The 23113-nt window shown below is 43.5% G+C and overlaps 1 protein-coding gene and 1 pseudogene across 3 annotated transcripts in view; both read right to left on the bottom strand.

Annotated features, from left to right (window-relative positions):
* LOC148037535 (putative calcium-binding protein CML11) overlaps positions 1-23113 on the bottom strand; it is a 260777-nt pseudogene that overhangs the window by 78674 nt on the left and 158990 nt on the right.
* LOC148037537 (uncharacterized) overlaps positions 1-23113 on the bottom strand; it is a 92680-nt gene that overhangs the window by 24199 nt on the left and 45368 nt on the right. For 2 of the 3 annotated variants that reach the window (XM_087676465.1, XM_087676466.1), the window contains exons 6-7: positions 2418-2584; positions 1992-2096 (exon numbers count right to left, since the gene is read on the bottom strand). In XM_087676465.1, coding sequence (XP_087532591.1) covers positions 1992-2096; positions 2418-2584 — 272 coding nt within the window. The remainder of the gene's footprint in view (positions 1-1991; positions 2097-2417; positions 2585-23113) is intronic. The other variant, XM_087676467.1, reaches the window with a different exon arrangement.

The raw sequence follows: 23113 nt of genomic DNA, 5'->3' as shown, positions 1-23113 counted from the left end.
TTTCATCGAGTCTTCCTTAAATAACACAGTTACTTGGATACAATTGAGGAGCTACACAGTGACTGTCTTTCATGCATAATGCAAAATCTTCAAATGAAGATTGCGATCAGAAAGGTTAACCACAGTAAGCTGTCTCGCTGCCTGCCCACACTTGCCCCCTCTTTGACACAGTTTCTCAGTGAAAAACCTCATAAAAGACCAAGATGTTGCTATGCTTCACCACACTTGCCTTCTTGAATTCTGTGGCCATGTATTGTACTAAAGATGTGGCACACATGCCATTCTTGACAGAGACACGTGGCCCTCATCTGAATGTGCTCTTTTACATGATACCACATGTGAGCTTCTGTCACGTTCCATGGCTTTCACAATTGCCATGTGTCACCTACCAATACATAGCAATGTTAGGCCAATAGGGGCTTAATGGTGCACCTTCCTTGCTGTCCTGATGACAATCATACAATCTGCATCAAAAATAGAAAAATGCACCTAGTTGTATTTTGTCCCTAATAGCTTTCCAGTTTTACACAGATAATACCTGCACTATTAAAGCAGATACATGAGTAGATAGCACGCATGCTCTATGTGAATGCTTAAAATGCTCAATTATCTACAATCATCACAATCCATTGTACTTTGTGTCTAAGATCAACCATTCCATATGCTTTGCAAATCTTTTCTTGGCACCCATTTCAGATGTTTACCCCCTGAAGGTCTAAGATCGTTGACTCCTCTTATATGGGTTTATTCCCTTCTTGTCTCCCTACTGTCCATTAAAGAATTTAGAAAAAATGTCTAACACCCACAATAGGTTTAGACAGACGAGTTGTGATATTCAAAACATATTTACATGAAGTTAAGGTGAGGGTTTTCCCCTATCTCTTGCTAGGTTTAGTGTTTTCTTTATCAGAAGTACTCAAAACCCTTAGGCAATAAAAGCCTTCTTCAACATCTTTCCTCCATCAAACTTCAACTTGGCATTGCCCTTGTCTCCCTATTCTTGACCTTTGCAACCTGGCCTTATTGACCATTATTGCTTGTTCTACATTTGTTGGATTCTCAAAAGTACCATCAGCTTCATAGCCAACTCTCAGGTGGATGGTGTATGTGTCTTTACATCTGCTAAGATGGTTCATTACAAGATGTCCTTGTTCTTGACAATAGGTGCTAGCTCCAGTCTTCTTTTTTACCAACAAGATTAGTGCACCAAAAGAATTGGAACTCACTCCAATGAGGGTGTTTGGCAACTAGCACACTTTACAGAAGTTTCCCAATAAATTTAGATTTGCGAGCTAACAAGACTATTTGAGCAAGGCACCCTGTAATAATGTAGCTGCATTGGCCTGGTCAAGTTCTCTAGATACAAGCTGGGAGAGGGGATGTTCACTGTCAATGATGATAGGTGGCTGGAGTTCAAAGAATTTTCAAGACAGAGAGAGAAGATGACCCAAGGGACTAGTTCACATGTTGACACTCTACAAACTCTGTACTTTGAGCTCAACACAGTATGTGGAAGGGTTTCGGCCCTCTTCATAGACTCTGCAATACCAAGAGCAGATATGGCTGGTGCTATTCTTGATAGAGATGTGCCAGTGCAAATAGGGCATCTCCCTTTGGCAACATGACACATGATACCTCTTGGGTCCATGCAAACGATCAGGAAGTAAGCCATCCACACATTCTAAGGGCAGGCATGTACAGAGAACACTCCCCAACCAGCTTTAGATGCAATGGACAATTCAAAAGGCCAGGCCAAGACTATTCACAAAGCACTTTAAAGTTGTATGCTGTCTGTGGGCCTTCTTCAAAAACCCTGCTCTTATGCTTTTTCTTTGTGGAATTTTGGTCTCATAGACCTTATAGGACTTAATGTGTCTCTCTCTCCCTTGCTCTCACCCTCCTCCCAACCTGACCCCCCACCAAACAAACAACCCTAGTGGTCCCAAACAGTTCAAAAAGCAAAGAAACAAAGGAGGGGATTCATTCCTTACATCAGCAACAGGTTTTAGATTACTTGGAGCTCCTTCCACACCCAATTCCCATCTTTTGGCCTGGCTTAACTTCAGAAAGCCACTGGTACCATCCTCTTCACTAATCTGAAAGTTTAGTAACATGCATCAAATGCACATTATGAGATTTTAGAGCAGATAACAGTATAAGCTATCAGAGCTAATATCATCATACAGCAAAAACCCAACCCTACTTTTGATATCACTCTCTAACTTTTGATGTCCAAATCTGAGTCAGTGTCACTGCACACCTTTTTTACTCAGAAACTTTAAAGGGAAGCCTTCCCCGTAAATTAAACAGAATTAGGCTTCAATCTCTTTCCTACTTAAATTTGAGAATGAATCTATCCAATATAAAGCACAACTCTGTATGCTTCTTAGAGAAATCTATGTTGTTTTTAGTTTCACCTTCTGGAGTTCAGCAAGCCTTTCCCTGACTTGAGTAAGATCCTCTTCATTTACATTAAGAACTTCCTTCCTCCACAGCATATCCGATGCTTTCGAAACAAAATCGATATTAGAACGGCGAGCTTGCAAAAAGGATTCAAAGAACTCCATAGCTGAAATACGATTTTCTGTCCAAATGCCCCCAAACCGAAAAAAAAACTTAGTCACTGAAGAAACTGAAATACTGAACTAGTTTTTGCAGCAAAAACGGTAAATAAAGAAAGCAGGAATGAAAAAGCTTGTAGCATCTGCTAAGCACAACATCCACAAGGCAGGTTGAAAATGTCCATTGATGAGACTGTTTTATTGCTGCTATGTGGGAAGTCCATCATCCTCAAAAGGCTAGGGGTTCAGAGGTACATAAACACAAATGTGTTGACCTAAAAATGCATTATATGCTAATTAGCCATATTAAACAGCCCCAAAGCAAGCTTAAGTAATTAAATTACAAAACTTTCATTTAAAGAAATGTGTTCCTAGAGAGTATCTGTGTCCCATAACCTAAATCCTAATTTGGGAGGACCCAGCCATCTATAAATTCACAGGCTGCCACCACTCATCCTTAAATCTCATTTTTGCAGATTGTTGGTGCCTAAACTCTGTTCTCTACAAACTGCATAGAGAATATCTCCATTCAATTGCTGTCCACTGCTGTTTGCTGTTGGCGCCAGCTTCTAGAGACTCCCCAACTGTTGGCAATTGCTGTTTACTGCTGTCTAGACATTGTGATCGGCTGGTGACCTCATTTCCACTGCTGTTGCTGTCCAGCTGATGCCAACCTGTCCACATCATCATTTACTGTGTTTACTGCTGTACGGCCAGCAACAGCCTGTGTTTTCACACTGCAGCCTGTTGCCTGCCCTTAACACATCATCAGCTACTGCATTTTGCTGTTTACTGCCTGCACCTGCCTGCCACATCATCAGCTGATTAAAGTTCTGTTTATTTCTTCTTTCAACTACTTGTCTCTGACACTGATCCAGCCTTCACAAAGCTACATTTGCTGCTATCAAACATCTTCAGAGACTGTCTGCTGCATTTCAAGATCTGTTAGAGTACAACACACTCTTCTACTCATTCCCTCTGCCCCAATCCTTGAGACACAGGAGCTAGAGGTTCAATATTCACCTTGCATAGTGTGTTTGTTGCATTGTGCATTGTATTTATTCATTATTCAAATTTATTCATCTTCTGTGTTCATTGACTTTGTGTTACCCTAACCATAACTCTGTTTCTTTATTAGTTTGTGCATTTGCCGTACGATTGCGATTGTATTCTGTAGTCAAGCATTTTTTAACATGGTATTAGACATAGAGATAGGGAACTTCCATTTCGGCACTTGGGAACGGATTAACGCGTTCCGGGAGGTCTAAGCCCAAGAAATGCTAGCAGAACATTCCAGCCCATTCCTGCCCGTTCCGCCCTGTTCCTTGGCCGTTCCTTGTTTGGAATGGTTGTTCCAACAGTGGGGCATTTTTTTTTAAATGTCATTCCTGTCCGCCTCAACTCCCACCTGCCCGACTATCGCCCTGTCGTGACTCTCACCTGTCATGGCTCGTCCTGACTATCGCCTCACGAGTCACACCCTGCTTGCCTGGCCCAACTCCCGCAAGGACTCGCGCCTACCTGGCCCGGCTCCCGCTTGTGATCAAGTGAGGACTCTCTCTCTCTCATGCGAACTTCAAATTCCAGAATCCAGATTAGTCTTGACTCTTCACTCCTTGAGGCTTGCCCCAAATTTAAGGGTGATTGAAGATTCAATAGGGATTTGCAATTTTGCCCCAATTTAAAGCATCTATGATTCAAGCTACAATCTCCCCCGAATTTGAGGCAATTTGGATCGGTTGTTGGCAATTGCCCCAAAATTTGGGCCTTTCTCAACAAGGATTGAGGCCCAAATTTGGCTGCAATGTCCCCAAATTTGGAGCATTGGGATCCCGGGATTTGAAAGAGTCCCCCAAATTTGGGGCATTTTGAATTAGTCATTACCCAAAATTTGGAAGCTGAAAATACACCAAATTTTGAGGCATTTTCAGCAAGGAAATGCAGATTGGAATGCCCCAAATTTGTGGCATTTTCAATAAAAGGAATGCAGGCTGAAGTAGTACCAAAGTTCGGGCATTTTTAGCAAACATTCAACACATGCATGTTGAAATTTTGGCTGCAAATTTCTGCAATTTCATTGAACTTTACTGATTATTTGTCACTTTTGTGAGAGCAGAGGATCGAGGTACAGCCAGATTCAGTAGACAGTGTGAGAGTGAGAGAGACAGAGTTGAAGCACGACACCCAAGAGAATAGACTGAATGAGTGTAATCTGAAAGTACAAAGTACAACCCTTAAACCTTAGGGTTGTAGGGGGGTGTTCACACCTGACACACACTAAGTGCCCAAATATGTGTAACATAAGCACATAAGTACATACAATAATAAGACCATAAGTCTGGGGGAAAAAACCTCTCCTACCGAGAGTAAAAAGTGCCCCAATGTCCTACTAATCACCGACACTCCCATATGAGCGTAGGCGTAAGTAAGGCGTGAGTAAAATACCCAACAAACCCCCCTGAAGTGAAGAGTGATCAAGAGTACAAGGATCATCCGCCACCAAAGGATATCAAATTTAAAGCATCGCGAAATGCTTCAAATTTGTCACGAGGAAGAGCTTTGGTGAAGATGTCTGCCACATTACTGGTGGTAGGACAATAGACAAGGCTGATATCACCTGCTTGTAGCCTCTCTCTGACAAAGTGATAGTGAATCTCAATGTGTTTCGTGCGAGCATGAAACACTGGGTTCCGTGCCACTACAATGGCACTCTGACTGTCAGTGAACAATGGAGTAGGCTCAGTAACAGATACATCCAAATCAGCTAGCAAGCGTCTAAGCCATACGCATTCAACTGTGGTGGTGAAAGCTACCTTGTATTCAGCTTCACATGACGATGTGGCAACAGTGAATTGTTTCTTGCTAAGCCAAGAAATGCAAGAAGTGCCAAGAAAGAAACAATTGCCACTAGTAGAGTGACGTGTATCATAATCACCAGCCCAATTAGAATCACTGTAAGCATGTAAATGCAGTGGTTCCCCCCTTGGCATAAAGCAACCCAAGAGAACGAGTACCCTGCAAGTAGCGAAAAACACACTTGACAGCTTGCCAATGTGACATACGTGGCTGATGCATATACCTGCTCAAAGCTAAAACTGCAAACTGTATGTCCGGCCTAGTATTGCATAGATAGATAAGACATCCAACTGCAAGAGCATATGTATGTATATCAAACAAATCACTGTCATCATGTAATGACAGTTTCAGTCCAGGTTCCATGGGAGTAGTAACTGGCTTGCAATCCTGTAAGCCAAATTTCTCAAGAAACTGCCCAATATACCGTGACTGTGATAACCCAATACCTCGAGCATTATGTATGAACTGGATGCCCAAGTAGTAATGCAAAACTCCCAAGTCAGACATGTCAAAAGTTTGCTGCAAATTTTGTTTGAATGCTGAAATCTGATCAGCATGTGTTCCAGTGAGCAAAAGGTCATCAACATAAAGACATAAAATCAGCATAGATCCCCCTTCTTTACATACGTAAAGGGTAGACTCAGATGAGCTGTTTAGAAACCCCTGACCAAGCAAGAAAGCATCTATCTTTTCATACCAAGCTCTAGGAGCTTGTTTTAAACCATATAGTGCCTTTTTGAGCTTGCATACCAAATGTTCTGAGCCTTCAACTGCAAAACCAATGGGCTGCTGTACATAAACTTCCTCCTGAAGTTCCCCATGTAAAAATGCAGTCTTGATATCTAGCTGATGGACTGTCCAACCATAATGTGCAGCCAAAGCAATCATAGACCTGATGGTCTTCATACGGGAAGTAGGAGCAAATGTCTCCTCATAATCAATGCCCTTTTTCTGTGCGTAGCCTTTAGCTACCAACCGTGCCTTGTATTTATCAATGGATCCATCTGCTTTTCTTTTCAATTTGTAGACCCATTTTCTTCCAATGGCTTTCTTCCCAAATGGCAAGGACACCAAATCCCAAGTTTGATTCTTAGTAATAGAATCTAATTCAGCTTACATGCCTGCCATCGAATGCACATTGTGTTATGCATCCTCATAACATTCAGGCTCTTCACTATCAAAAGTACTTGCTGCCATAATAAACTCCACAGTATGTGCTGAATCATGCAAACGAGTTTGCCTTCTAGTACGACCAGCCATGGGTGCATCCAAAGGACTATCTTGCATAGTCTGCAAATACCATCTAGGTAGTTGTCTAGCATCCTGGCTGTGTGCAAGCTCTTGCTGAATTTCTGTTTCAGCATGATGCTGAATATTCCGATCAGCCAATGGCTGAATTTCTGCACTTTCCATAGGAGCAGCTGGCTGAACATTAGGTTCATTTTGTGAACCTCCAGCTGATTCACCAAAAGTAATGGGCAGCAGCCCTTCAAAAACATCACAGGCAGCCTGATATGTGTCCAAACCAACCAAGGATAATTCTGATTTTTCATCAAAAACAACATCCCTGCTGACAAAAACCTTCTTAGTAACGGGATCATAGAGTCTGTAGCCTTTGCTCTCATTGCTATATCCCATAAAAATGCACTTAACAGCCTTGTTGTCCAATTTTCTTCTAAGTACCTGTGGAATATGGGCATAGGCAAGACACCCAAAGGTACGAAAGTGACCAACCGAAGGTTTACGGCTGTTCCAAGCCTCAAATGGTGTGATGGTCTTCAAGACTTTGGTAGGGCATCTATTCAAAATATGGCAAGCACACATGACTGCTTCCATCCAAAAACTATGGGGCAAGCTCTTTGCCTTCAGCATACATCGGGCCATCTCCATGAGTGACCGATTTTTCCTCTCTGCTACCCCATTCTGCTGTGGAGTATAAGCTGTAGTATACTGATGTACTATGCCCTTCTGCTGCAAAAAAGAATTCAGCATAGAGGACATGTATTCCCCCCCTCGGTCCGAACGGAGAGTCTTAATGTGGCATCCAGATTGGTTTTCAACAAGTGCACTGAAAGCCAAAAATGCATCATACACTTCTGACTTCTTTTTCAAACAATAGACCCAGCAAAAACGTGTGAAGTCATCAATGAATGTCACAAAATAATAACAACCACCCAATGACATGGTCTGCATAGGCCCACAAACATCTAAATGCACCAACTGCAATCTGGTTGTTGCTCTCTATTCCAGGCACAAACAAAGCATCCTGCAGGCGGAGAATAGAGCCATCAATGGCTGTGAGCTGAATCTCCCCAATACCATGAACAGGGTATGATGCATTATTGGCACACTGTACCGATTTTCCAACGAGAGGTGCACTAACTGAAGCAAACAAATCTCTGCGAGATGTGATATGTCTAGAAGCACCACTGTCAAAGAACCAAGTGTCATCATCCTCTGTAGAGCTAAGTGCTCTATCGGCCCAAGAGATGTCATAACTGCAAGTGTAAAAACAATAGTCCATGTCCACAACAAAGGACGCGGACTCACTAGCAGTGGAAGGAGTAGTAGAAACAGACATTACTGACTCCTTCTTCTTCTCTTTGGCAATGCGCTTTCTGCACTCAGTGATATAGTGGTCGGGCTTCTTACAATAATGACATTTTCCTTTCTTTGCTTGCGTCCCCCCTTGTGACTGATTCTGCGATGTGCCCGAAGTGCCAGAACTCTGTGGAGCATTTTTCACCTTGCTGTTCTTGCCTTTCTGTCTTGCCACAAAAGCCTGCTCAAAGACTATAGCATCCACACCACTATTTTTCCGTGTTTGCTCCTCCTCTAGAAGCAAGCTAACCAGCTGAATAAAAGTGAGTGGGTGCTCAGCAATCCTCATGGTGAGGTTCAATGCAGTATGAAAAGACAAGTACGAAGGAGGTAAGGAATTCAAGGTCGTGGATATCAACTGTGCATCCGAAAAATACTCATCTACATTCATGAGCTGCTCCCTCAAGTCCTGAATCTTGTTTAAGTGATCCTGCATAGAATCACCTTCATGCATCTTCAGAGTTTCCAACTCTTTCTTCAAAAAAGAGATCCGAGTCTCATTCTTTCCTGCAAACATATGCTCCAAAGTCAACCATGCATCTCGTGAAGAAGATGCCGAACGGATATGAGGTATGATGGACCGCTGAACTGCCAGAGCAATCAGCGACAAGGCCTGTGCATCACGGGTATCCCAAGCTTTTTGAGCTGCAGTTCTGGGTGGAAGTTGCTGAAGTGGAGCGGGCTGAGGTCCCCATTGTCCACGTGCGCCTTGGGGAGGAGGAGTAACGGGAGCTACAACTCCCGGTCGAGTTTCCTCTCCACTGACATAATCCCATAAATTCTTGGCCACTAATACATTCTTCATCATGAATGACCAAAGGGAATAGTTGTTTCCGTCCAGTCTGCCTTCCTTGGATACATACATAAAGACATCACCTCCCTGATTTGCCATGATGACAAATTTCCAAAGACAAAATGAGCAATGTCAAAGCAGTATTAACTGGAAATCTGCAAATTTCCAGAAATTGCAGCAAATACGTTTCTGCAATTAATGTGCAAGGGCGTACTCTGTCAGAAAACTGTCTTTTACTGCACGCTTCCCAAGGTGCAAACAGTGCAATGCAACACTGTTATGTCAAAATCCCCAAAATTTTTGCCAAAATTTCTGTCAAAAACAGTCTTTTTGTGACTGTATCAGCAGTCCAAATGCAACTGTCTTCCAAATACACAAAAGCCCCAAAATTTCTGACGATCCGGTCCAGAAATTTGCATGAATTTTTTCCCTGCACTTGTTCTGTGCTTGCCGCATGTGAACCTCCGCTTCCAGAACTGTGTTCTGGGCTGAAATTTAAAAAAAATTGTTGAAAATTTTACCTGATGTCGTCGTCAAACGAGCAGGCTGCACGTGGTGGGCAGGACGTTGACTGGCAGGCGCAGGACAGTCGTCGCAGTGGTTTCGTGGACAGGATGTGGACAGGGCAAGCGACGTGGACAGGGCAGTCGACGTGGACAGGGCAGGCGACGGGCTGTTGACGTGAAGATTTAAAACAGCGGCAGGTGGGCAAGCGGGCTGTCGGTGGTCAAACGGGCGTCGTCTGACGAGGACTGCACTGTCGAACAGCGCACGAGCTGCTGACATTACAAGGCGACTGTAGCCAGTCGTTCTCAGGCACAGACAGCGTGACTAATGGGCTGCACGATCCAAGCGGTGTCACAGCAAGACTGGTGGCTGACGTGGCGTGCTACAGACGGACACTCCAGCAAAGGCCATGCATAGAGAAACAGCGCCAGGGCGCGTGCAGGTACGGGTAGCGTCGGGACTGTTGGAGCTGCACGCTGACTGTTGGAGCTGCGCGCAGGGCAGAGGAGTCGTCAGGGCAGGTCTAGAGCTGGCGACTCGGGGGCAAAACTGGCGGGGACTCCTGGCTGCTAACTGAGGACCGCTCTAATACCAAATGTGAGAGCAGAGGATCAAGGTACAACCAGATTCAGTAGACAGTGTGAGAGTGAGAGAGACAGAGTTGAAGCACGACACCCAAGAGAATAGACTGAATGAGTGTAATCTGAAAGCACAAAGTATAACCCTTAAACCTTAGGGTTGTAGGGGGGTGTTCACACCCGACACACACTAAGTGCCCAAATGTGTGTAACATAAGCACATAAGTACATACGATAATAAGACCATAAGTCTGGGGGAAAAAACCTCTCCTACCGAGAGTAAAAAGTGCCCCAGTGTCCTACTGATCACCGACACTCCCATATGAGCGTAGGCGTAAGTAAGGCGTGAGTAAAATACCCAACAACTTTTATATAGATGGCAGCATTGGCATCTATGGGATCTTCATCATCCTCAACAGGTACTTCGTCAATAACAGGACGAAGTCGAAGCACTACTTGATCATGGTGGGATGAGGTAGATGCACGGGTGCCATTGAGAGGTGGAGGGGCTCGCCCTTGGAAATGCAACCTTTGCTCTTATGCTCACACTAGTGGGGATGATAAAGTGAGAGCCCATCTTCTACATGAGGAGGGGAAAGAGGTGCATTTTTGCACCAATGTATCAATTGAGAAAAGGCAAGAGTTACTTGACCGCATAGCCACTTCTATGGGGAAATCACATGCCAAGAGATGCCAAATATAGCAATGGATCCAACAACATGGACTCCAAGGCCAACAAGGCATGGTGCTTCATGCAAAAGATCACCAGGATTAGTGGCTATGCAACCTTCTCGTGGGCCATCAGTGGCAACAAGTTGTGGTGTTAAATAGAGTTCATTGCACACTTCATGGGAACCAAAGAAAAAAGAGGAAACAGATCCAGCAATGGCACGTTTTTTCTACCATGGCCATATTGCATTCAAATCAGCCAGGTCACCTTATTTTTTAAATATGGTGACAAAGATTGCAGAGTATGGGCCCATATATAAGCCCCCTTCATTAGAAACTATCAAGACTACATTGCTTCAGAAGTAGAAAGCAGCCATAGAGATTGCAACACCAAATGTTCACAATCAATGGGCAAGAAATGGAGTGACATTGATAGCAAATGGATGGAGTGACACACGCCATAGATCCATACATAGTGTTGTCGCATATTTTCATGGGGATATATACTTCATTGGTAGTCATGATGCTTCAGAGACTGGATAGAGTACAGATGTATGGACTAAAGCTGTTGGGTCAGAAAATGTAGTGCAGTTTGTGGCAGATGGTGAATCTACAAACAAGGCAGCAGGATACATTTTAATGGCAATGTATCCACATATCACCTTTAGTCCATGCATGGTGCAATGCTTGAATAACTTGTTGAAGGATATTAGGGACTTGCCATGGATTCCATCTCTTGTTGCGAAAGGCATCAAGATCATCACATTTATATGCAATCATCAGTACTTGCATGCTGAGTTTCGCAAGAGAAGTGACAAAGAACTTCTCAAATACTCGGATGCACGATTTGCATATAACTTTCTTATGCTTGGTCAATTGCACTATTACAAAGGTGCAATTAGGGAGCTATTTTCTAGTGATGAGTATGAAAATTGGACTGGGGCTGCCTCTGCTACTGCTGTGTTATGTAATGCATATGTCTCTGATAGAGATTTTTGGGATGAGGTGAATCACACCAACCAAATGGTTGATCCTATTATGCACATGTTGAGGCTTGCAGATGGCATGGATCCATGCATTGGGAAGATCTATGAAGGTATGGATTGCATGATTGAGAAGTTGGAGAGTTTGGAACCAAATGCAGATAAGTATGTGCAGATCAAGGAGTTATGCATCAGGAGATGGAATGAGTATGACTCTCCTATGCATGTTGCAACATATGTGCTTGATCTTGAGTTTCAAGGAAAGATGCAAGAAAGAGACCTTGAGGTGATTAAGGCTTGGAACACATTGCTTGCAAGGCTTTATCCTATCCGTGAAATGCAACACAAAATTAAAAATCAGCTCTCTGTGTATCAGCAAACATTAGGGATGTTTGGTACACATGATACACTAGAAGACATGACAAATATTAAGGCTACTTTATGATGGGAGGACTACGAGGCAGAAGCTCCAAAGTTGTAGAGTTTGGCTATTCGTATTCTTAGCCAAACAATTAGCTCTTCTTGTTTAGAGCAACTATGGAGCTCATTCAATCATATTCACTCAAAGAAGAGAAATCATCTTGGTACAATGAAGATGAATAACCTAGTTTATGTGAGCTCCAATCTTTGCTTGCTAGCTCGTACATCAGTTGTAAAGGCTGATTCTTTTATACGTTGGGAAAAAGATGACGATGATGATGGTGATGGTGATGGCCAGGATGCTGTTCAGCACCATGAGCATTCAAGCACAATGGAGCCATCTTCCATGAATGAGAGCACTTAGAGGCTAGCCTCTTGGAACTTTAGGGTATTAACTTGGAAATTGGAGCTCTTGTAACATCTTTAGACTTTAAAGTTTAATGCATATTTTGTGTATTTACAATGCACACTTGTTGGACTTATGCAACATGGTTGATTACAATGTTGAATGCGACAATCCATTGCTGATTATAATGTTTTGAATCTTTATTACTATTGAAACTTGATTATTATGTCTCCAATTTCATGAATTATGGTTGATATCTCTAGATTCTAAGACTTAAGTATACCACCAACATGGGAGATAGGGTGGTTGCAACCAAAATCACGAGCAATGGCGACGCTAGACACATACTGCCACCACACAGCCATCATAGCCAGTATCATTCTCAACTCCAAAGGGCATGTCTAACTAGTCTACAAGACATGAGGTTCACCTCATCTCCGTGGAGACATCCGAGGCTATGAACTTAGTCCATATTCGCAAGTTACCTCCTAATGAGGTGACCACAGAGACCCACTCTACCTGACCGAGCACATCTCTCATTTTGATCATGGATAGTGGAGACACTCATCATATGACTCCCATCCAAGACATTTTTGTCTCTCAAGCTCCTATAGTCGGGAATGTTTGGTGCAGGAACAGCTCCTTGGTCAAAATCCATGGTTAATGTCATGTCAAGTTTGTTACTAATGAGATCTAGGATCTTTCTTCTTTGGATTATGTATATTATGTCTCACAGCATGGGCTGAACCTTTTGTTCATTCAATACCTTTGCCAATTAAAGCAAGCAATTTTCTTTACTACAACCATAGTTAGAGGTCATAGACTCTCAAACTGGTTGAGTGATTGCTCATGGCAAGGCACAACTTAATGGCCTCTAGATAATGACTTAGTTTCTTTCCCAACCAACATCCAAAGACTCAAGGTTCCACCACTTCTAGGCTTTAACCACTACATGGGAGTCTATGAACAATGAGCACCTTTGGCCTTATCACTTCAGACAACTTGGATTTGACTCGCTCTATGAGCTATCACACTGCCAAATGGTTAAGGACCTTCCATGCCATAAACTATCCAAGGATGTCTGTCCAACATGTCATGTTGAGAAACAACACTCCACTCCATTTCCTCAGCAAACCGCACATAGAGCTAAGATGCCTCTACAATTGATTCATGTTGATCTTTGTGGGCCGACATCCTTGCCCCCCTTAATGACACGCTTTACTTCTTTTTTATAGTGGATGATATTTCACAATACATGTCAATGTACTTTCTAAAGCATAAATCTAATGCATTCGCCTATTTCCCTTCATGGATGCTTATGGTGCATAACCAAATGGATCATCATGTAGTAAGGAGTGATAGTGGTGGTGAGCATAGTTTTTCCATACGTGAATCAAACGTCAAACGCAAACGCGTATGAAAGTATGAAACGAGTATGATTCAGACCCTAGACCTAAATCATACGTGACCCTAATTTTTTAACATATTCTTAACAAAATATGAGAAAAATACACAACCAAAAGCAAAACTGAAAACTACATAATGGAGTCACATCATATATCATGATTCATGATTCGTCTGTCATCAACTAATCTACTCATCATCTTCATCATTCATTAAATTTACTCATCAACTAAGTACGTCAGGCAGCAGTATTTCCAAGTAGAGAGCTATGTTTCCCACAGTTTGTGGAGTTCCTCAGGCTGAGTTCAGTCGTTTTCAATCACGATTCCTCAGGAGTGTGTGTTTCAGACTGCCTGGATCCAAGGAAAGAGTCGGTAGATAAAGGCGACCACATTCTGTATGCTTTTGTGTAAAGTCGTCAACATTTTTTAATTTAAAAAAACGTCAAGTTTGATATGGGATTTTCAGACGTCTGTTTTTCAGACGTTTACAGACGTCTGAAATTCATTTCAGACGCGTCTGAAAACAACTATGGTGGTGAGCTTATCTCCCATAACTTCACTGAGTTTCCACATAAGCATGGCACTTCTCACCAACTCGCCCTCTCAAAATGAAGTCGTAGAGCATAGGAACCAAATTGTGATGAATATGACACACTCTAAGTTGTTCGTAGCAAAGCTCCCTAAGCACCTTTGGGTTGAGGTTGTTAATACTACTATGTATATGCTCAACCAATGCCCAACTATGGCAGTTTCTCAAAAGACCCACTTCGAGGTGTTTTTTGATACTCGAAATGTTATTTCCCACTTTAGAGTTTTTGAGTGTCATGCTTACACACACACACATGCTCTAGATGATAAGATAGGAAAGCTCGCTCCCCAAGATAGTCTCATAATTTTTGTTGGATATTCCTTTGAGGCAAAAGCATATCATTTAAGGCAAAAGCATATCATTTGTTCGATCCTCAAATGAACAAGGTGATTGTCCGAAGAGATATCATTTTTTGATGAGAAGGATATTGTACAACCCACCGCACTAGCCTTTGAACCAATTCGTCCCCTACCATATCGTAAATAGTGCCATCTAAGCTAGGTCTAGTACCAGCTCCTAACCCGTATGCAAAATCTTGAGTACCCACGCCCCATATGCAAGCCCCGTTACCTCACTGGTACCAATCGACCATGCAAGATTCAAGGATCCTTTCACCAAATTTCACCCCAAAGAGCACTAGAAGATATGCCCGGGTTACGCCTAGCCTCTCATTTGTGTCTATCTCTATGGCAGATTATATAGTGCATTCTAAGTTGGAGAGTTGGCAAGAAGCTCTAAAGCATCCCCAATGGTGACAAGCCATGTAAAAGAGCTTAACAACATGGACCTTGGTGGATCATCCAAGCCACAAGAAAGTTATTGGGACCAAGTGGATTTTTAGAACTAAATTGAAAGTTAATGAAACATTCGACAAACACAAAGCTCGCCTTGTTGTGCAAGGTTTTTGACATGGCATAGATTATCACTCACCATAGTTGTCCACTCTATCGGATGGATGTCAAAAGTGCTTCCTAAACAGTTACTTGTATTGGAAATGGAGGAAGAGAGAGAGTGAACACAAGACAGTGAGCAAGAGTGGACAGTAGTTCCACACTCCAAAGATGCAAGTCCTAGAATAATAGAATGAAAGTACAAAAGGTCTTGAGTAAGTTAGATCTATCCCTAACTCAACTAGAGCTAATTTAACTCTAGAGTCTAGTGTCACTTCTTTTAAAGTCCTAGACATACCATACTTTGATACTTTAATAAGTATCCACACCACAAAAATTGCATTGGGCGCTACCCATAATTGACCAATTCAAACACCCCCTGCAATGCCAATCTGATGATGTACAAGGAGCGAATCAATCACACTAAAAGGTAGTAAGTTCAAGGATTTTCAAAATTCCTCAAATCTTTCGTGTGATAGTGCTTGGTGAAAATAATTAAACATTCCCTTGTGTGGAGATGTAGATCATGCTAATCTCCCCTACATGTGATCTCTCTTTGGCATAGTGATAATGTATCTCAATGTATTTCATATAAGCACGAAACACTTGATTCAATGCTACTGTAATAGTACTCTAATTGTCAGAAAGAATACGAGTGGATCCCTCCAAATGAACATGAAGATCAGACAATACACGATGCAACCAAACTCATTTGACTATTACTATGAAAGCTGCCCTGTCTATAGCTTTGCAAGATGAGACAGCCACAATAGGCTACTCATTGTTTAGCCAAGAAATGTATGACTAGCCTAGAAAGAAACAATGTCCACTAGAAGACTACCTTGTATCATGATCACAAGGCCAATCTAAATCAATGTAAGCATGCATTTGCATTTCCCCCGCCCCCCTCCCTTGGAAAATAGCAAACCATATGACTGTGTTCCTTGGAAATAGTGAAAAATGCGCTTAACAACTTGCCAATGTAGTGTCCTTGGATTGTGCATGTATCTACTCACCTATGATATTGCATATTATATGTCACAACAAGTGTTGCACAAATAGATGAGACAACCAACAGCCTCGCTGTAAACAGCAATATCTAATAGATCACTACCATCAAGCATTGAAAGCTTCAGCCCTATTTCCATAGGTGTGCTCATAGGTTTACAATCGTGCACATTAAATGTTACTGGCAGCTTTTGAACATATTGTGATTGAGACACAACAATACCATGCTGATTTTTGGTGAATTGGATCCCCACAGCCCCACATCTAATATAGGAAAAGTAGACTGCAATTCACCCTTGAAATCTGCAATTTTTCTCTGATTTGGTCCAGTTAGCAACATGTCATCTATGTAAAGAATGTGTTGGAAGAAGAGCAAAGCTAAGAGAGATGGGAGTCGAGCAGGAGTGAGCGTGAGAGTGTGACAGCTGGAGAGCGTGTGAGCAAAGTGAAAGTATGAATCGCTAAGAGTGTACCAATAATGTGTGTTGGTACACAAAGAATAAAATGTATTTATACTTTGGACACATAAAGGGTGCATTCACATGTACAATGTGCGTGTACTATACACGGGGGGTTTAAAACAGGCCTTTATCCCAAGCCTTTATCCCAACAACCTCCCACTTAAAGGTCCGATGTGAACCTCTAGCTAACCAACTCCCATTAGTCGTATGCAATGCTCATGCTGAGCCTTGCTTAGACTTTTAGTGAGGACATCTGTAGGGTTGTCTTGTGTTTTAATCTTGGTCAATGTGAGTTGACCATCGTCCAGAATTTGTTTGATGAAATGATATCGCACATCTATATGCTTTGTGCATGAATGATACATGGCATTCTTAGCCAGATACACAACACTCAAGCTATCACATCCCAAAACTGTAGTACCCATAGACATGCCGAGATCTTCTGCAAGTCTACTCAACCATATAGCTTCCTTAGAAGCTTCAGTAGCTGATATGTATTTGTGAAAGAAACTGCTAGGGTTTGCACTGAGGACACACAGAAAATACGACCACGACAAAAACACAAAGAGACAGATACAAACACAGAGGGCAAAACTCAAACCCTAAACGCAAAACTCAAAACTCAAACACAAAAACTCAAACACAAACAGAAGAAGGGAGAGAGAAAACACAACTCTCAAGTGAATGAATGCTGTAAATGAATGTAAGAGTGTACAGTGTGATCAAGGGCAAAACAATGTCGAAGTGTGACGTCCACCGAAGACGGATCTCGAGTCAGTGACCACCAATCGGAGTGTAGGAGTGCTGAATAGTGAATGGCAGCAGGCTGGTTACCAAAACGCAGCAATCTGGAGGCTGGAAACTGGTAAACACAGCAGTGTACCACCGATTGCGGGCTGGAAACTGTGCACAGTATGCTGTAAACAGCAGGCTAAAACAGTGTCTGAGAGTGTCAGGGCCTACAATGCTAAAAACGCAGGCTGGCTGACCCTGGAGATGATGGACAGCAGGCTGAATAGCAGTCTGGGACAGTTTGGAGCAATCACCAGCAGCTAAGAGCTGTCGCCTACAGCAATGGACAGGCTGAAGATGATGTGGCTTCAGTCAATGATGGCTAGACAGCAGATGGAGGCGGGCTGCAGGCTGGAAACAGGGCGCCAACAGCAGCAGAGGGTGTATGAGCTGGTGTAACCTGCAAACAAGGATGATAGTTGAATGGGGGCAGCCTGTCTATTTATAGATGTGAAAGGGCGCCCCAAAAATTAGGGTTTCCACTGAACTCTTTCGAACCCCTCCCTGTTTTAGGGTTTTACTCTAAAAGAGCATTTTTAGTGTGTTTTGGGGTTGTTTAAGAGGCTAATCAGCAAGTAATGCATATTTTAGCTCAATACCCCCTCTCAGGCCCAAAACTGAGCTGAAAGGTTAGGCCAGTCATTGTGATATTTATGTACCCCAAGGCGTCCCACCCCAAAGCAGCCAAGGCATCGGACAAAGGGTACACGTCGGCTGCCTAGTGGCCTACCAAGACTAGAGAAGCGATGGTTATCTTACCAAGGGAATCCAAGTAGTCACCCCAGAGAGGACAGGGCATCGGAAAAAGGGTGAACGTCGGCTGCCCAGTGGCCTACCAAGCCCTACAAAGGCGGATGGAACTACATGGATTTTTTTTTTTAAAACAAGTGAAGTAAATTTGATAGGATGCAGTTGATTGAGTAAAAGTGACCCAGAAGACGAGAGTAGGGAGGGTACACCCAACACATCACAATACAGTACAAGCTAACCCATCCGCTCAGGGTGTCGATGACGAGGAAATAAGGTAATGAGGTATCCATGTGATGAAAAAGGATGGTGGTGTGGGAACAATAGCTGCCGATGGAAACAGCTTAGGATCCGCACAAGTGGTGCTCTGCACAATGAGATGCAAAGTATGCTACATGCTGAAGAATGCTCATGCAGCAGGTGCCACTTGGACAGTGTCCCTCGTGGGAAAATTGTTCACTTGCCCAAGTGTCCTAGTACAAGGATGATGTAATCATGCAATGCAAAGGGTAAGGTACAACAGGGGGAAGAAGCCGATGTCGAAGACAAAGTGCTGAAGCCTATAGAATACCAAGAAGGGTAGGAACCCCCTCTCAACCTGGATGTAGATGTCAAAGAAGGAAGAGGAGCCTGATGTTGGTCTTCATATGGTGTCGAGAACCATAAGGAATAAAAGAAGATGAAGTGGATGAAGCACCCCGCTAGAAAAGCAAGGTAGAAGTCACCGCCATGATAGCATCGAGAGAGATGCTGCACGATCCGCCTCAGAAAGGAAAACCGCCATGCTGGAAGAAGAGCAAGCACTCCTAGGATGATGACACCATGAAGAAAGGAACGGTGCGCATCCCCACGTCTCTAGCCCAGGGAGAACCAAATAAATCTTCAAGTTAGCCCTACACTGAAAAACGAAACCTTGCAAAAGAGATGAGAATCTGCAAACACAAAGGTTAGTGGTGAAATGCTCCAAAGCAAAACATAACAAAAAGAAAATCTAACTCAAAAGAAATGCAATGAATATATATCTGTGTGAGTAAATGCAACGGAAGACAAAAGAATGGAAAAGCTAAGGACAATGAATTCTATGGGCCCAGCTCTAAGAGTATGAAAAATGAATGCTAGATTAACCTAGGGCATCCGAAAGGACCTAGAGACATGCTAGGCTAAGAAGGTGGCCACCATGACGTATGTCCAGTAGCAGGGATCTACCAAGTGAACGCCTAACGAGGTGGGGAGGAAGGTGAGATAGATGCATAAACTGCAACGGGATCGGAACCTACAAATCAATCAACCAATCCCGTAGGGGTGGTGAAAGAGAGGGACCGCTGAGACTGTACTCGAGCCACATGTCCAACAGCAGCAACAACGGGTGCTGAAGGAGCAGATGAAGTAGGAACAGAGGGCGTAGCCCCACTGGACTGTGCAGTCGCAACGGTCTGATGAGGCTTTTTAAGTGGAAGACCTTGAGCCTTGGAGCGACACTCCTCGTCCACATGGCCTGCTCTCTAGCAATGTGTGCAAAACCGGTTTTTCTTAGGGAGTTGTTGCCAGATAGGTCTAGATTCTTTGGTTCCATCTGAGGAAAAAGAGTTACCCTTTGATTGGCTTGCCTTCGCATCTAGTGAGTTCTTGCCACTAGTGGTTGTCCCTCCCGAAGAAGAGGCAACCAACCCCCTCTGCTCTGAATAAGGTTGTGATGAGGATTTTTTGTGGACTTGATCATACAATCTCGCGTAACGCAAGAACTAGTACTCAAACTCGTAGAAGGTTGGCAATCTAGGTTGGGAGATGATGTGTTGAATGAAATTGAAGTACTTGTCAGGCAACTTATTCAAGAAGAATGTAACTTGTCTGACTTTGGAGAGCCAGCAGTGGTGAACTCGGCAAGTAACTGCCTATATTCAGCCAGCTTGACTTTCAAACCATCCCCTTCCTTAATAGAGAATGCTTGAAGCTCAAAATCGAGATTGATGCGCCGAGTACGATCACCAACCGCATAGTGGTCGAGAAGGTGACTCCAACACTCTAACATGAGCGGGAAGTGCTGCAACTGAGAGTGAAACTTAGGAAGCAATCTGTGCATCAGCTAAACATTGGTTGTGGCGTTGTGGGCTCTCCATTAACGGATGTAATCAGGGTGAGCTAGCCGGCATAGGCTCTAGACCAATGACGAGGTCCCAAAGACCCTGAGACTCAAGCACTTGTTACATGAAATTAAAGTAAGTGGTGAAATTTGACCCATTAAAACGTGTCTTATCCGTGAAGGCATTATTGGTTGTTGCAACAGGAGTGGTAGTACTCGGAGATGGATAGTGTGAAAAAGTGTAGTGTGGGTAGGATGGGGGAGTGGAGTACACTTGGGAATGAACCCCAGAGTGCCCACCATGCGTGCGTGTAGTGTGCAAGGTGGATCCATAGGTAGGGATGGGTTGACTAGGCATGGACATGGTAGCCACATGAGAAACCCAAGGAGATGGGACGGGAACACGTTGAGCAAAAGATGTAAATCCCTGCTGCATAGGTGTAACCCAAGGAGAGTGTGAAGACACACCTTAAGCTGAGGATGGAAACCCCTGCGTATGAGTGGTCATGGGAGATGTGAAGCTGGGGATAGTGAGGGGGATGCCCATCACAATCGTCCTAGGAGTTATGGGTGTGCTCCTTTGCTAAAAGGTGAGAGACATTGTGTTAAAGGGTGGCATTCCCCTTAACGAAGTACCATGGTACACAGAGGTAGAGAATGGGATGGAGAAGGAAAAGGTGCTAGGAGCAGAAAAGGAAGATCCAACCCCTAGGGTGTGTGATACAGATGTGGAGTGTAATCCAAGGTTTTGGAAAGATAATGAGAGGTGTGATATAGAAGAGGGTGGGATGGGAGGGAAGTGAGAAGTGTGTGTGATATGCTCAAATGAAACAGAAGCTCTAGATGTACCTGAATTTCATCTACTTCCTGAGCCCCCTCTATTGAAGTTCACATACGCAAAGCCATCCGGATCTTGTACCTCAAAAGAAGAAACAAGCGAGGGTTTTGATTCATGCAACACAAAAGAATTGTACAAACCTGACATTGGACCTGGCTGAGATGATGAAGATGGATCGCCGGACGTTCCGAATGCCGTATGTCCTTCATGGTCGGAGAGGTAGCCAACCTCACCAACCGGTCTAGATGTGGTAGCAAAACTGGTAGGAGGGGTATAAACATCACCGTACTTGTTGCGATAGTACTCCTCAAAGTCCTCCTCTGTTATGTTAGTGAAATCTAGTGAAGGTGAAGTATCGTCCTCTTCACCGAGTCCACAATGCCGTCTCAGGGCCTCCAATGATGGAGAAGCCTAATAAGACATCATAGGAACTGGAGAAGAAGGTGTCTGGGACATTGTGATTCGGTTACGAGTTGTATTGTGTGCCTCGCAGAAAGACTAGCTCTCCACAATATCCGCAAGATACTCTTTACAAGAGCACCGGCTCTGATACCATGTGAAGAAAACTGCTAGGGTTAGCACTGAGGATACGCAGTGTACGACCATGATAGAAACACAAAGAGACAGACACAAACACAGAGGGCAAAACTCAAACCCTAAACGCAAAACTCAAAACTCAAACACAAACAGAAGAAGGGAGAGAGAGAACACAACTTTGAAGTGAATGAATGCTGTAAATGAATGTAAGAGTGTACAGTGTGCTCAAGGGCAGAGCAATGTTGGAGTGTGCCGTCCACCGAAGACAGATCCCAAGTCTGTGACCACCAATTGGAGTGTAGGAGTGCTGAATAGTGAATGGCAGCAAGCTGGTGACCAAAACGCAGCAGTCTGGAGGTTGGAAACTGGTAAACGCAGCAGTGTACCACCGATCGCGGGCTGGAAACTGTGCACAGTCTACTGTAAACAGCAAGCTGAAATAGTGTCTGAGAGTGTGAAGGCCTGAATGCTGAAAACGCACGCTGGCTGACCCTGGAGATGATGGACAGCAGGCTGAACAGCAGTCTGGAACAGTCTGGAGCAATTGCCAGCAGCTAAAAGCTGTCGCCTATAGCAATGGACAGGCTGAAGATAATGTAGCTGCAGTCGATGATGGCTAGACAACAGATGGAGGCGGGCTGCAGGCTAGCAACTTGGCGCCAATAGCAACAGAGGGTGTGTGGGCTCGTGTAACCTGCAAACAAGGATGATAGCTGAATGGGGGCAGCCTGTCTATTTATAGATATGGAAGGGCCCCCCAAAAATTAGGGTTTCCACTAAACTCTCTGGAACCGCTCCCCGTTTTAGGGTTTCCACTGAACTCTCTCGAACTGCTCTCCATTTTAGGGTTTTACTCTAAAAGAGTATTCTTAGTGTGTTTTGGGGTTGTTTAAGAGGCTAATCAGCAAGTAATGCATATTTTAGCGCAACAATATTCAACTTCACTCGTACTCAGTGCAACGATGTTCTACAACCTGGAACACCAAGAAATAGCTCCACCAACAATTGTGAAGACATACCCACCGGTGGACCTATGAGCGTCCAAGTCACCTGCCATGTCTGTATCACAGTAACCTTGCAAACTAAGTGCACCCTACCCATAGCAAATACTTTTTCTTTGTGTACCCTTAAGGTATCGAAAAATACACTTGACAGCCTCCCAATGTGCTTTGCTAGGATTTGACATAAACCTGCTAACAACTCCCATTGCATGAGCAATGTCTGGACGAGTAGCAACCTTAGCATACATAAGAGAGCCACAAGCTCATGGATAAGGAACTCTCTTCAATAGCATTTGCTTCCACGTCATCTTTCGGGCTGTTGGCTTTGCTAAGCTTGAGATAAGGAGGTAAGGGTATCCCAAAAGGCTTAGCTTCAGCCATGTTAAATTTGTCCAATACCTTTCCGATGTACTTTTCTTGAGATAAAAACAACAATTTCTGCATTCTATC

Source organism: Lygodium microphyllum, chromosome 4 (genome assembly GCF_053477565.2).
Source record: "Lygodium microphyllum isolate KBCC chromosome 4, Lygodium_microphyllum_v1.1.10, whole genome shotgun sequence".
NCBI classification, from domain to species: domain Eukaryota; kingdom Viridiplantae; phylum Streptophyta; class Polypodiopsida; order Schizaeales; family Lygodiaceae; genus Lygodium; species Lygodium microphyllum.
This window is presented reverse-complemented; position numbering and strand designations above follow the sequence as displayed.